At 40.2% G+C, this 16736-nt stretch overlaps 1 protein-coding gene across 1 annotated transcript in view; it reads right to left on the reverse strand.

The window, feature by feature from the left end:
• Window positions 1–16736, reverse strand: part of CRIM1 (cysteine rich transmembrane BMP regulator 1) — a 615863-nt gene that overhangs the window by 483603 nt on the left and 115524 nt on the right. The window contains exon 3 of the mRNA XM_018565709.1: window positions 6210–6383. Within this exon, the coding sequence (XP_018421211.1) occupies window positions 6210–6383 (174 nt within the window). The remainder of the gene's footprint in view (window positions 1–6209; window positions 6384–16736) is intronic.

Raw genomic sequence — 16736 nt, forward strand, 5'->3', positions numbered from 1 at the left:
ATGTGTTCAGAAAAAATGTAAAGCCCATTTCAGTTTCTAAAAGCTAAACACATTCCAGGTGCATCAAAACAAAAGGTGTGCAAGCAGCTGTCTCTCTGCAGAGGTTCAAAACCTCCCCTGCAGGGTCCCATGGGCTGAATGAAGAAAATATAACAGATTCCTCCAACAGTGCTCACGAGCCTCGATCGAAGAATCTCCCACTATCTTCATTGTATTCTGACAGTGGCCGCTGACCAGTCAGAATACCTAAACAGAGCCGGCAGCCAGTGTCCATTTGAATAATTTCTGGTTAGCTCCTCCGATCAGCTGAAATTCATGTAGTGTATGACCAGCGTAACCCTAAGACCCCGGTCACATTGAGCGATTTATCGCGCGGTAAATCCCGCAATATCGCGGCAAATTACCGCGCGATATCGCGCTCCAATGCAATCCAATGGGGCAAAGGGTCCTGCTGTCGCGGGTCGTGTGTCGCTACAGCAGGACCCTTTTTTCACCGGATTTAGCCGCAAAACAAGCTTGCTCAATGCAAGCTTGAACGCGACATCGCGCGGCAAATCTCGCGATATCGCGCAATATGCAAATCGCGCGACAAATGCGCAATTTGCATATCGCGCAGTGGAAACGGGACCTTAAACTAGAAAAGCTAATTCTTCCTGCTGATTGAAGATCTGTACTTTGACCTCAACATTGGGGTTCAGACCTCTTCTCTGCAAGGGACAAGCTTTTTCTACTCCGGCTGTGGCTGCTTTCTAAAGAAAATGCCCTGTTTGTTTGAATAAAACTGAAATATATTTCAGTTATTTAAATTACGTTCAGCTGGACTTCAATTACAATTTTACTTAAATTATATTTACAGCATATATTGACCGTGCAGATGCACCAGAATATGGTATTTCCCAACAAATGGTTACACTGGTTTGGAAATGTTAAAATGGTCTCCTCCTCCACAGAAAGAGGCAGCACAGAATAAGGCTTGCTAGGTCTGCAGAGGGGAAAATATCAGTTGCAGGTAGATGACAGGCAACACTGGTTATTTGACCACTGCCTGCATTTTCTTTTTCTTTTTTAACAGCTTCCAGAATTCAGTGACTCTTTAATGGAAACATTCTTTACTCAGACAACCATTTGAATGTCTGACCTCCATCTAATGTCCATAACTAGTTTAACAGTAGATCCTTTTGCTTGCATAGCTCTATCACTCCATACGCTGACTGGTAAGTGATTTTATGTACAGTAATTTAGGTACTTTTTGAAGCGTACTCTAAATAGACACTGTACATATAACCTGAGCTAAAATGTTTTTTTTATTTTATACCCCATATCTTGTTTCTATAGCCCGTACAACATAAGATCTGGGTGCTCAGCTGAGCTTGGGTACAGGCACCCAGATTACCAGCACTGACCCATACATGCATTAGGCCAAGTCTGAAAGATACAAATGCTTGTTGTCAAACCTCTAGATCACACAAACATTGTATGATTATTGCATTCACCTCCCATCCTACTTGTTTAATGATTGAAATGTTATTGTTTACCCGAAGCAACCGTACTTTACCAGTACAAAAAGAGAAGCACTAGAAAATATTTAAAATAGTTACATGTAACGGACCCATGTGCGGACACCAAATTCATGATGTTACCTCTTTTGAAATAATACAGATAGCGCCAAGCAGCAACAGCAGCCCTTAAGTTTTAATACATGTTTTAATGCATTCCCACAATGGGTTGTAGTTTCGTGAACGTCAGAAAGCCATTTCAGGGAAAAGTAAAAGCAGATCTAAACCCAAAAACAAAAAATGTATACTGCAGCTTACCAATCCTTAGTAAGTGTTATTTTTCAACTTCCTTTAACAGGCCAAGATGTCCAGAAAAAGTGTCAGATAGAGGGTTTGGACAAACCATTTAACACAAGGGTCAGATTCTCATTCACATATGTAAAACCTTTATCCCAAACGGAAGAAAAAAGGTACTATAGCTGTAACTACTTAAAAAGTTTTAGCTGATCTAATTTGTTAGTCAAATCCATCTAAATCTGCTGGTCCATCTAACACTACCCTCCGCATAGGTTGGCAATGCTGCTGCCCAAGGGTGGCTCCATTGCTCCTAAAAAGTATTTTAAGTCCTGGCTATGCTAGAAAGAACACACCTAGCAACATCACAGACAATGCAAGGCAGTTTAGACTCCTAAAATATAAAACAACCATGCTAAAAAAAATTACCAGAACAAAATAAGTAGAGGATTAAGATCTAAGGACTACTGTTAAGAGTTTTACTCCTATCCTAGTGTGTTTGTGTGTGTGTGTGTGTGTGTGTGTGTGTGTAGTGTGTGTGTGTGTGTGTGTGTGTGTGTGTGTGTGTGTGTGTTTGTGGGGTTAGGTGGCTATTGAGATTTCCTGTACCGATGAGAACGGTTTTACCAACAAGCAACAGGAATAAAGACAGAAATACAATTCTGACAGGGGTTCTCCCATACTCTACTAAAGAAAAGCATTTTTTTTTCCTGTGTTGCTTTTTTGAGAAATCTTCTTTCTTCCGGTCTCATAAAATGTGTCAGCAGGACAGGAAGTGAGGGGACACCTTTCTAATGGAGCTCTGGATAGCAGTCAATATTTGCAAGGGACTCTAACCCTTCCCCAATTCGTCAGAAAAAAAGGGTTTGAGCTGAACATACACTTGAAAAAAAAACCACAAAAAGCAGAAAAGAGTAAATGAAAGCAAACTATTTTTGAGAGGTGTTTTATTCATAAATATTCATTGTATAAAACACACCAGGTCAACAAGTTGGACATTGAAACAATAGGCTTCTGTGTGTACTTGTTTATTTCACTCATTCCCACATTCACACACTTGTCTCTGTCTACTCCGCCCCCAAAAAAGCAAAAGCAGACTATTCATGAGGATTTTTGATTGTACGTAATGGTAGACAGAAATAACGACACAGAGGTGTAAGCAGTGTGAAAATGAGCCGTGATCGACACATCAAGCCAATCTCACTGTGTTATGAAACTACTGGTATTCTCCGCAGCTTCTATCCATCATACATCTAAACAATCATTTCTTTCTAAACTCTGTACTTTCCAGAAGCATGTTTGTGAACAAATCTCCTCACTCTAGGTGCCATTGACAAATGATGCCGTTTTATTTTCAGCACAGAGTAGCAGAGATAATATGACTGTAGATAAACATGTGTTTTTCTTTAGAAACAAAAATACATTTACAGGAGTTTTAGTGCTAATAAAGATAATAATTTCTATTTTTTAAAAGACATTGCGGCATACAGTCAAAGCAGTTGTGTGTAATGCATTGAACAAGGAGTCAGTGGGGTAAGAGCCATTCTAATGTCATAAGTAATATTTAATTCAGTTCTATGGGCACAGCAGGGTGCAAAGCAATGGTTCTGTGTCGCATCCCGCTGCGCTGGGGAAAAAAAGGACAGTTTCCATCTCAATGTGGTACAGTGACAAGGCAAATTGCCTTGTCTTGCATTGGGGCTGCGCTGGAAGCAACTTCCAGCACAGCCCCAACACATGAGGTGTGAATAAGCCCCAACACAAAGGGAAGAATTAAGGGAGAAATCTTCACACTACCTGTCCCTACACAAAAGAAAAAATATGGGGTCCACGGCACAGACAGGCAGACTTCTAATCTCTTCCTGTGCTGGGAGGAAAATTATAGAAAGTATCCTGAAAAAGGCACTCAGAATGGGAAAAGGTTTTCCGACATTTATTAAAGTCTACCTAAAATCAAATAAAACATTTTGGATGTAGCTGGGCTTTTAGAATGAGGTCAGATAAAAGTTATGATTGCTCAAGCTTTTATAAATAACTTTTTCATTTTATCCTGTATATTTTCAATGTGATTCACCAGTATGCTTTCAAATGACGTGCTGGTTATCACATAAAAGGACTCCATCCAGCATCTTCAGTTAGAAAAGGACTGCTATAGAAATAATTCCTGTCACACAAGGGCAAATAAGCACCTTAATGCTGGCCACACATATTACACTCTAATTGTCTAATCTCTTGCACAACAATAAAGTAGTATGATGGTTTCCACTCAGTCAGATATGCCCTCTGACTGGTAAATCTCAAGGAGATTGTACAACTAAATTCCAATGTGTGTCAGCAGTTGTTGATTTCAATGCCAAAAGCCATGAGGCAGGCAAACCTGTAAGTGTCTACTAAATGCTTTTACAAGTCAGAGCTAACATCACTTTTTAAAGTGACACTAAACTCAGGATTTAAATCTTAAAAATGCATTCATACCCTATATAAAACATAGATAAATTAGCTTATCTGTGGATCATTTAGCTGTAGACTTTCAAATCATCTCCAAACATGTGCTCACACTGTCCTTCCTTCTGGAGAGTGGCTACTCTTGTTCCCCATGGTCCGTGTGCCTGTGGTAAAGTAGTCACCACTCCAAGCTCTCTCCTCTGATAGAATACAATCTCAAGTTTAGTTTACTAATTTGTATTTAAGTTATAGTCTATCATAGGAGTGATCTTAAGAGAGCTGGCTACTTTATAACACACAAAGGGACCATGGGGAACAAAAGTAGCCACCTTTCAGAAGAAAGGACCGTGTCATCACCAAATTCAGAGATGATTTGAGGATCTACAGCAGAGTGATACACAAATAAGATACATTTTTGTTAATATTTAAGGTACTTGAATGCATTTTTCAAACAATTCATCCCCACACAGCTACCTCCTCATGTATCACTTCTCCCTCCCTTTTAGAATGTAAGCCCTCAGGGGCAGGGCCCTCTTTACCATCTTGTCTTGAATTGTATTGTGATTGTAATGTCTTCCTTATATTGTAAAACGCTGCGCAAACGGTTGGCACTATATAAATCCACGTGAGGAATAACGGTCTTGTTATAACCGCACTTAGTTCCTTAAGTATCTTCGGGTGCAGATTATCCGGTCCCAACGCTTTATTTGCATTAAGTAGACTAAGTCTTTGTTGTATCCCGGGTTCTGTCAACCACTTGGCTGTGTTTTGTGATGAACTAGGTGTTTTATCAGGGGCGTCAAACCCGTTTCCCTCCTGAGTGTATACTGAGGAGAAGAAAGAGTTCAGTACTTCGGCCCTCTCCTTGTCATTTGTGACTAAATTTCCTCTATCGTCCTTTATTGGGCCTATCTGCTCCTTTCTTCCCTTTTTACTGTTTATATATTGGTAAACATTTATTTTTTTACTATCTATGGCAATATGTCTTTTGCACTCCATTTTAGCCGTCCGTATTGCTAGTTTGCATCTTTTATTGCTTTCTTTATAGTTGTGGAATGCCAATGCCGTCCCCTCTATCTTATATTTTATGAAAGCATTCGCTTTTACTTTATGTGATGCTTTACATTTTTATTCAGCCATACAGGTTTTGTTTGTGATCTTTTACTTTTATTACCCAACGGTATACATTTGGCAATGGCAATATGTAAACTTTAAAGGAGACCTTTACACTCATGGTCACATGTCCTAGTCACATGAGCCAGAAATTCAGGAAGTAAAAGGAGAGCTAGTAATCTGGCCTTAGTAAAGAAGGCCACTGTCAGAAGACTGAGGAAGAAAAGAGGCATAAGGTATGCAAAGAATACAAAACAGCCAATTATCTAGAAGTATGTGTTTGTAGATTGTCATTGCTAAACATTTCCTGATGTGCCTTTGTTGTTATTTTAAAGATATGGGTAAAGGTCTGCTTTACCTAAATGGTTACAAACATTGAGGCATCTGAACTGAGCATATGATGGCAAAATGTGAAAATAGCATGGAAAACTACAGGTACAGGCAACTGAAGTTACATGCAAAACGTAACTTTCCATGAAAGTCGTGCACATGGTCCCGCCTCTCTATCTGTTCTTTAATGTGATGAGCATCCTTACTAGCCAACAGGGAGGCTTAGAAGGACAAAAAGGGTGGAACAAAAACAATGGCTCTACTGACAACAGAAGACCCCTTCTGTATTTCCTAATATGTTTAGATTGCATTGCCAAAGTTTGTAATAGGTTTACATTATTCTTTAAACAGAAAAAGAACTCAAAAACCTACTAAATCAACAGCTATAAAAAGAGACCGTAATAACAACATTTTAAACCTCATTACCACAAGCAATAAATAAAATGATCACCAGTGTGGTATCACTGACCAACACTACCTCTTGAAAATGCATCAATATATGGGGGAAAAAAAGGAGTATTTTTAACTTACCTTCAATTCTTCTCAGTGCTGTTAGACACGAGTCCTGGTTTGGGAATTCAAAGGGACTGTTACAGGTCCGGATGGTGTCACATTCACATTTCCCATTAATAATATTACATCCCGTCACAAAATTTTCATTGCAAGGTTCAAATCCATGTAACTGGTCATCATCCCAATTCTCATCTAAAATATAAATAAAAATATATAAGAATAAAAAATTAAATTAAAAAAATACAGAAACATATATACACTAGTAAAATTTTGACTACATATACTACAAAAACGATGGACACTCGGTTCACTGCAATTATATAATTATGTAAATAAAAGGCAGGTAGATATTGCTGAAATTATATGAAAGTTGATATTGTATGTTTAAAAGTAAATTATTTTGCTCAACATAGCTAGAGTAAGGGCTTGTGTAGATGGTCTTTCAAGTGTGGCACTACCTAAAGGTATGCATTTGAATGCAAGGCACAGAATGGGGCTGCACTTGACTTGCTTTGACTACAACATGAACGGACCTCAATAGAACATGCTGCATACAAAGATACACAAAGCAATGTAGGTCAAATGTGGCCTCGAAAACGGCATCTACACTACACTAATAAAGTGAATGGAAATCTTCAAACATTGAAAGTGTGCTTTAAACACACATTAAAAGCAGAAAAGCAATGCCCGCCTAAACAAGCCATAATAAACACAAGAAAACAAGTGAAACATTACTATTGTAAGCTAAGCAAATCATTTAATTGCAGTGCTTGGCAACAAAGACATTTTAGGTGTCCACTGGCTGCTCTGGCAACAGGGAAAGAATAAATGTGTTTGTTCTGCAACTCAGCACACAGACACACTAATAAAACAAAAATGATAATAGGACAAAGCCTTTTTGAAGGCACATTGTAAATGTGTTCTGCACTTTGTGTGTGAATAGGGTACTGTGTTATCACCGTTTTATTCAACCCTTCTGAATTCCAATATATAAAAGCACACACTAACATATCAACTTTACTGTCATATCAGTAATGTTTCTTTCTCAGCATTACGCATTTTTACTAGAGGCTGTAGACCAGCCTTTCCCAACCTTTTTTTTAGTCACGGCAGCCTTTAAACATATGCAAAATCTCAAGTCATCTCAGTCTAAAATATCAATGATTTGAAGGGGGACTCCAAGCAAAAAACACCCAAAAAAGTGGGTTTCTCCATTCAGATTGAAGTGTCCCCTTCAAATCAAGATTACCCCCCACAGAAATTCTTCAAATGAACAAAGCATGCAGACATGGATGGCTGCGTTTAGGGCTCATTTATGTCATCCATGTTTCTGTCTATTTTACAATGCAGGCTAAATGCATATTCAAGTAAAAACTCATTCTTTACGTCAGGATTCATTGCGCTTTCACATACTAGGAAAAAGGACTGCAAGTTGTATTTTCAGGAACTTTCCCGCATGGTAACATGCACATCTGCTGAGGAAGCTCACAGAGAAAAGTAGAGAACAGCTGCTGCCATGCACGTGACCCAAAAGGTTCACACAGTTGTTCACTCTGCAAACATTTGATTCGTAGATTTCCACTGCTTTATAGCCACTAAATAGAGTGGAAGAGAATAAAAATTCCTGCGCTCCTTGGCTCCAGTGAACATTATTCAGTGTCAATTTAAAAGTCAGATGTTTTATTAATAACACAATAATATTATATTTTATAAAAGTGACATGCTGGTAGGTTAATTGGCTCCAGTCTAAATTGGCCCTGTATGTGAGATGGGGACCTTAGACTGTAAGCTCATTGAGGGCAGGGACTGATGTGAATGTGCAACCATGTAAAGCGCTGCACAAATTGTCGGCGCTCTATAAATACCTGCAATACATAAATAAATGTCTGTAGGCCCCTTTAGACCACATCTGGTCATTTTGTCTGGTCACATTGTACATACAATATCACATAGCACAATACAGGCTATGAGCTCCTCCTGTCACAGTTTGATCAAAATGACACATCACGGAAATGTGACCGAAAATAAAAAAAATATATAGTTCAGTACTGTAGGAAGATTCAACTAACTATTTTATTTAAAACAACCTTAGGTTTTTACTTAATGGCCCTTTAAATGTAATAAAGGGACAGATGGAAAGCGTGCCATCAGAACAAAGTGACGTTATAGAGAATAGACAAAAAGCATTTTAATAATAAAAGTGTCATTACTCTGCAATTGTGGTTATGCCTTCAGCTGTGTTGGTTATTACATTCGGGTCTATAATTTTTATGTCTCTCAGTTCTATTATGTAGCTCTTGTTAAAAAATAAAACAAAGGAAAATTCCTAAGATTTGTAATGAGCTAAAAAGTCAGACATCATTTTCTGTTTTTATTGGTGCTTGGTAATGGACACATCTGCAGGATATTGCCTCCTGAACAAACTGTAACTAGATCAGTTGGTTCAAAATTACTCACTTAGACTCCTGAAGGGCTTGTTCACACCAATTACAGTGCATTTCAGCCCTGGTAACTGCTGGAAAGCACTGTATCATATACTAAACTCACCCCTGTGTTCTGGGATGGTGCACCTGCACCAGAACACGAGGGGAAAATGCCTGCGTTCTGGTCCAGTGCGATGGCAAAAAATGCTGCAAGCACTATTAGGGAGGCAGCTTTTAGATGAGGAAGCAAACCCAGTACTCTACCAATATGGTTGCCTTCCCAGTGCATGGTAGTGAGTAACCGGGAAAAGATCAGCTGCAGGGGGGAGCTTACAGGCAATATTTCAGACTAGTTTTTTCCTTTTTGGGCACCGTTTCCACAGTTTAACTTTTTACTGTCATGGACGTAAAGGTTATGTTGGAACAGAACTGCTTGCAGCAGGCCAGCACCATGACCCCCATGTCCACTACATTTTACAATCCTGTAAGTTTGTGTTTGCTGCAGTGGCCATGATTAAATCCAATCAGTAAAAGACTAACAAGCTGTTAATTACATCCAAACAGTACGTTAATTTGGCAAGTCGCTTGCACAGCTTTGAGAATGTGATCAGGCAGTCAAAGGGCTGCTGATTAGATTTAAAAGTCTTTAGTGTCCCCTAGTTTTCATCCAGTGTCCAACCAGTATCCCCGCAAGTGTCCTTTTCTCAGCTCCTCCCCATCACAGTACCTGTATTGCAGTGCTAATCACCAGCTTCTTCAGCTGTCATTGTGCTGGCCATTGTGGCTCAAGCGGCGCACAGCTCTGTAAATGTGATGAACCAGCCAAGCGGCTGCAGATCACTTTAAAAAACACTGCAAAACACTGCATAGTGATCGCTGAGTGTTAGTAGGTAATTGAGGATATTGTATGGTTAATATATCCTCAATTATGAATGAATGGGAGTGATCTATATAATTGTGGTTATAGTAAACATACCATATCCTCATGTTATGAATGAACAGGAACACTCATTCCTGTTCATTGATAACAGGGGATACAGAAAGAGAGAGATTGAGGACTCTGTGTTCTCAATCTCTTTTTCTATTTTAAAAGGGCAATATCAGGAGGTCTGTTTAGACCCCTAATATTTCCCAGGAGCCCCTAAAAGTAAAGTAAAAAACATTTAATAAAAAATGAATAAAAATATACATTTTTTTCAAAGTTTATAAAAATAAAATATTTAAAAAAAAATTAAATAAAAACATTTTTCGGTATCGGTTTCGGCCTGACAATTTTTTCTGTTTCGGTTTTCGTTACGGTTTTTACATTACTATTTTGGTGCACCTCTAATAAAAACCAGTTTTGTAAAACATAAGTGTTAGTTTCTCCCACATGATATTTCAATTTGGCAACAATGAAGGATTCTCAGTAGGAGTTGATGTTTTTTTCTCTTGCTGCAATGGCATGGTGTAAAATAAACTGAGAATCGAGCAGTAATAGGAAGGTCACTTTAAAATGGAATGCAGTAATTGGATTTAAAACTTTTGCCTTAAAATAATATCCACCTTTGTAAATGATTTGCATGTATTGTGGTAATGAAGAGGTAGTTATTTTTAGTAAACCTGAGTCCTATAAAGTGAAAATGTTCTCCACAGTATACTCAGTCTGACACTGAGGTCGGACTGTAAAGCAGCTGACCACTTCCCTGTGAGTCATTGTAACAAGATCAGTGTACAGAAAGCTCAGAGAGAGAGTGTTAACTTTTTTAAAATTTATTGTGTGTTAAGATCTACTTTTCAAATGACGATCTCGATGAGATCTACCAACGAAAAAAAACAACAACCTGTATTTGAAAAATGAACACATTAAAATGCGTACTGGGACTCAGGTATTTAGAATTGTATTATAGTAGTCACTGCAAGGGCTTGTTTACACCAATTACAGTGCGTTCCAGTGGAACGCACTACATCGCATACTAAATTCCCCCTTGCATTCTGGGGCGGGAGGAGGCGTGGTGGTGCATTCAAGTCAATGACCGCAGTGGAATCGCCTGCACTAGAACACGTGGCACAACAATGCCTGCGTTCCAGTAGTGCATGCAGCATTTTTTACGATTGCACTGGACCGGCCCCCTCCCACCCGAGAACGCAGGGGGAGTTTAGTATGTGATACTGTGCATTCCAGCAGCTAAACATGCCGGGCGCACTGTAATGGTGTGAACAGGCCCTACACAGCCAATCATTCTTCCCCCATGGTGATTGGGAAAGCGGGATTAGTCAGACACATAAAAAACTGCATACATGTGTGTGCATGTCTGGATTCTAACTTAGGTTGCCAGTAGTAACTACCTGCGTCCTGGCTCTCCAGGCGCGTTGGTGTGTCTGACAACGCAAGCAGGGAGGGGTAGTCCCAATGTGTCCGACGCTGCAGGCTAGGATAGGTGGTCCCAATGTGTCCAACACTGCAGGCTGGGAAGGGCAGGCCCAATGTGTCCAATGCTGCGAGCTGGAAGGGGCAGGCCAAATGTCTCTGGCATTGCGGGCTGGGAGGGGTGGTCCCAATGTGCCCAATGCTGTGGGCTGGAAGGGGCGGACCAAATGTCTCTGGGCAAAATGTATTGGACACTGCAGGCACGGAGGGGCGGGCCGATTGTGTCGGATGCTTCAGCATCTCACACATTCGGCCGCACTAGCAGATTAGAAGATCAGGAAAAGGAGTCGACCCGCGACCTACCAGCATTATGGGCACCCCTGACTTGCCCATACTGCTTTTAGAGCACAGAGGAGATGAAGAGGACAGCGAATAGAAAATGTTTCTGTGATCATATACAGCAACTGCATATGGCTGCTTTGTGTACACTTGTTGTACATTGCTAGCATGTTTTTTTTTTTTCTAAATACCTCCACAAAAGGTGGAAATAGAATTTAACACAATGCACATTAATGCTTGATACACACACAGTACATCTCTGCAATACATGCACATTCCCATCTTCTATCCCTTTAAATATCCAGCATGTCGTAATTTTCTACCACATGCCTTTTTTGTGGACTGAAATTACACCTTAACAATTTTTAAATTGCACTTATTGTTTTGCCCTCCGCAGATCTATACTTAACAGACCGAGGGCCGCTGCTCAACATCTAGTGTTGCAAGTCTCCCTCTCCTGGCTGCATCTATCACCCGGCTGAAAGATGGACCTATAGAAGTCTACAGGATTGCACTGTGCAGGCAGAGCCAGCAGAGGCAGCGGTGAGGTGCTGCATGTAAATAATAGAGGAACCGTGCCACTCGGATCAGTGGAGGGTGGGATAATTTAAGTCAAGGATGGGGGACAAAAAGGATAAGTGCACTTTGTTATAGGGTTAATAAAAGATAAATAACCTGTTTTACAGACAATACAAACTTTTTCTAAAAAAAGAAAATCAAAACAACAAAATATAATAGCAGCCATGTGTGTAACAAACTACAATATTTATTGACATAAGAACACATGCAGCAGATATTACATGCTGATTATAACAGAAATATTTACGTTTATTCTTCCCATGATATCTGTTTCTTCTGATCTCCAGTTATAAAAAGCCTGTATTTTACAGAGATCAGTAACTTAAGCTGAAATGTGCACATACACTGATACCCCTGATATCCATGACTCATCCCCCTCACTTCCCTTCCCTTTGTAAACCATGAGGTTGTCAACAATATGCTGCCTGTCAGAAAACAGATAACTTCAGCATTGCATTTTCCATATATCCGCCTGTATTGGTCTTAGCACACTGGCTGCATTAAATTTGCAAAGACACTGCACTGAATTGGAGGCACTTTTAAGGCCTTATTGACATATAAAGCAAGAGCAAAATTGTATATTGTGTATATGCGCGTATGTACGTGCGTATATGCGCGTATCTATACGCGTGTATATGCGTGCACTATATGCAATCCCAGAATGCATCACTTGTAATGGAATTTTTAATGTGCTGTACGCATGTACCCGCATAAACGCACGTAAATACACATCGCTGTTCCATTCTGTTTTTGTGCATATATACGGCTCCATATGCGGCTATGTGTATGGTGCCATTTATTTGCATATGTTGCTTATGGTACAAGACGCACGTATGAATGAGGCCTAAGAGTGTCAGGGTTTCTGCTGGGATACTATTCTCTTTAAGTCCAGCTAAAACCCTATGCCATCTGCCTTCATCAAGATGGAGGGGGCGGCTGCTCCAACCACTATAAAAGCTGGTCCATGGAAATGGGTGACTTACAGGTAAGTCGTATGGCACTGTACAGTACTATGGGCCCAATTTCAAGATGATGAATGTACATAACAATACACTAAATCTGAATCTTTGAAAATACTTGATTCCCCCATCCATGCTAAACAGCAAGGATTGAAGAATTTCCCCAGCTAAACTATTGTATTTTGACAGCCGGCACACCCGCAGCTATCAGATTAGCCAAACAGTGACTACAGACTACAGATGATTGACTGCAGTTACAATTTGGGTGACAATCTTTGGCCTGGCTCATTTGACAGAAGTCAATTGAAAAATTTACTTTTGAAGAAAACAGAGCAGAGTAGACAGGCCACCCATAGCTCAAATTCTGTTCGAGTGGCCAGGTTTTTTCTTTCACTGTATGTCCCTTTTATTGGTATAGGCGTACAACTACTAATTATGTTATGGCAACAGTGAAATATAGAGCACAGTTATCTCAAATTATTTGCTTCTGTTGAGAGATCTCCTGCTGCCTCTGTAGTAAATTCCCTCTTCAGAAGAAGAAAAAAAAAAAAAAACAAGAAGAAAAATCACACTAACCTGACTGCTACATTTGTAGTACTTGTAACAAGCAAAAATCTGAGACAGCAGAAATAAGTTCCTAGCTGAAAACTCCTTCATTCCCCAAAGCTACATTTGCTTTACAGAAAGAACAATGAATTTGAAAGTGAAGAAAAGAAAAGAATAAGAAAATAAGAAATTCTTATCATATGCAAAGGCATTTAAAGGTGTTGACTGTTTGACGAGATGTGAACTTGTGGAATTGCAGCACAGAGCCATCAACATATCCTTGGGGAGTTAAAGACCTACATGATTTTTTTATATTAACCCTTGCAGTGGGGCTACCCCCCCACACTGCAAGGGTTAAGTGCTTGTTTCTGACTAGGTACAAAAAAAAAGAAAAAGTTAAACCCACCCGATGCCCCAAGCCGGCTTCTTCTTAGACAAGGCATTCTTGTGTCTTTCTCCCTCCTCTGTAGTGGTCTAAGGTCCCTTAAATCCTTGGCTCCCAACTGGTGGGTTGTGGCCCAAAAGTGGGTCACGACCCTGTGTTCAGTGGGTCACCGCATGCCTTCCACTTTTCTAGGTGAGAGGCTCCTCAGCCTATCCCTAGTGCAGCATTGTTAGTTCTTGCGCCAAGCAGCCATTCAAAATATGCTGCCCGGCACCGAGTGTCAACTTGAGATTGGATGGGGCTATGGCCGCGAGGGAGCTCCATCCATACATGCATTGGTTACAGCTCCCTCACGTGTTCTAAAGAGGTGCCTGAACCTGAGTGACATTACATTCTGTCTCACAACACCTCTACAGGGTAGAGGGAGCTTTACAAGCAATGCACATATGGATAGAGCTCAGTCACAGAACAGCAGCCCACACTAGACCCCAGGCTGAGGATTAGCTCCAGTTCTCCTAAAGTTGGGAGACTGGGTGGATCTTAAAAAAAATTAAAACATTTTTAGAGTGTGTCTGTGTGTGAGAGGTTGTGTCTGTAGTTATGTGTGTCTGTCAGTGTTTTTGAGGGCCTGATCACGCTAATACAGTGCGCTAATCAAATAGTACTGTGCAATTATTGCACCACGCAATCATACCTACAGTGCATTCTGATGTGGGAGGTGCGTTGCATTGCCATTCATTTTAACGGTACCCAAACACACCCCTCACCCACATTTTTACGCCTGCACCGGAACACACTGTAACCGAATGCTGTGCATTCCATTGCAGTGCCACTTGGGTCGCAACTTAATCACCAAGGACAAATGTGGGTGCTGAGGTTACACAGGTTGAGAACCACTGCCTTAAATCCCTAGTGCAGCATTGTTAGTTCTTGCGCCAAGCAGCCATTCAAAATATGCTGCCCGGCACCGAGTGTCAACTTGAGATTGGATGGGGCTATGGCCGCGAGGGAGCTCCATCCATACATGCATTGGTTACAGCTCCCTCACGTGTTCTAAAGAGGTGCCTGAACCTGAGTGACATTACATTCTGTCTCACAACACCTCTACAGGGTAGAGGGAGCTTTACAAGCAATGCACATATGGATAGAGCTCAGTCACAGAACAGCAGCCCACACTAGACCCCAGGCTGAGGATTAGCTCCAGTTCTCCTAAAGTTGGGAGACTGGGTGGATCTTAAAAAAAATTAAAACATTTTTAGAGTGTGTCTGTGTGTGAGAGGTTGTGTCTGTAGTTATGTGTGTCTGTCAGTGTTTTTGAGGGCCTGATCACGCTAATACAGTGCGCTAATCAAATAGTACTGTGCAATTATTGCACCACGCAATCATACCTACAGTGCATTCTGATGTGGGAGGTGCGTTGCATTGCCATTCATTTTAACGGTACCCAAACACACCCCTCACCCACATTTTTACGCCTGCACCGGAACACACTGTAACCGAATGCTGTGCATTCCATTGCAGTGCCACTTGGGTCGCAACTTAATCACCAAGGACAAATGTGGGTGCTGAGGTTACACAGGTTGAGAACCACTGCCTTAAATCATTTTGTCTATACACTATTCATAGACGTGAGGATGCTGAGAAAGATTCCAATTTGCTGCGGAGGGGGATGCAGGCTGGAGAGAGCGCTGTGACAGCTGGCTGTATTGTATTGCATTGTAGTACCACAGCAAGATTCACCAATAGGCCAAGGACACAAACACAATACTTAAAGTGTATGTAAACCCTAACAATAAACTTCTCTCATTTGCTACCTTTTGGTCTGCTAAATATACAGATTGAAGTAGAGGTACACCGAAATGAAAATTTTGAAACCAAAAACGCAATATAAAAAAATGTCAGGCCAAAACCGAAAATATTTTAAATATTTTTAAAATTTGTTTAAATATTTTATTTTATTCAATTTTATTTTTTTTATAATTTTTTATTTATATTAAATATTTTTGTTAACTTTACTGTCGGCAGCTCTGTGAAATATCAGGAGTCTAAACAGACCTCTGATCATTACCTTTTTAAATAGAAAAGAAGAGATTGAGGACACAGTCCACAATCTTTTTTTTTTTCTGCAGCTCCAGCACTGAATGAACAGGAATCCTCTATGCTGCACTGAGTAATCCAGTTCATTGATAAGTTGTGGACATAGTATGAGTTACTATGTCAACAATTATCAGTTTGTGAAGTGCAAGAAGTACCTGTTAATTAGGTCAGAAATTGAGAGCCATCACGTGCACACTTCTTAGTTCTCCCAATTCTTATCTTGGTCTACAGGTAGGGGATAGGGGGAAGGGTTGAGTAATTTAGGAAAAGACAACGGGGCAGAGTTGAAACCACTCACTATACAAAAATGCTTAGGAGCCAAGTCCATTTTTGGCAGATCAACAGCAGTTAAGCCAGGCACAGCAATGGCAACTCACTTTTTTTTTGCTTGTGCTTTACAATTGAAGGCATATTCAAACATTGCACTGTGTACAAGACAACACTGCCAATGCATGTCCTGTGGTCCGGGTGTCACCTGATCAGTATGTGTTTATACTGGGAGCTCACTGCACCAGCTTCTCACATCTGTAAGCAAAATGGGACTATGGTGGCTCTGATGACCACTTTTATCCTTTGTTGTATTAACACGGGCTGCATCAGCAATCTGTCTACTCTTGTTTAGATTTATTTTATACACACACACATATCTATAAATACACACATGAACGATAAATGTTTCAAGGCTTTTGACAAGCACAGTTTACCTATCAGTGGAATGGACAATACCTGCTTAATACACACACACACAGTCTAGCAGCAAATCTCTTCACTAGAGCTTTATTTATTCCGGATCAGGGAACAGACTCTTCCATGAAACTAGCAAAGAAAACAAATTATTTTCAGCTTTCATTAGAAAGTCTTATAAAT

This window comes from Nanorana parkeri, unplaced genomic scaffold (assembly GCF_000935625.1).
Source record: "Nanorana parkeri isolate BGI_ZX_2015 unplaced genomic scaffold, ASM93562v1 scaffold876, whole genome shotgun sequence".
NCBI lineage: Eukaryota > Metazoa > Chordata > Amphibia > Anura > Dicroglossidae > Nanorana > Nanorana parkeri.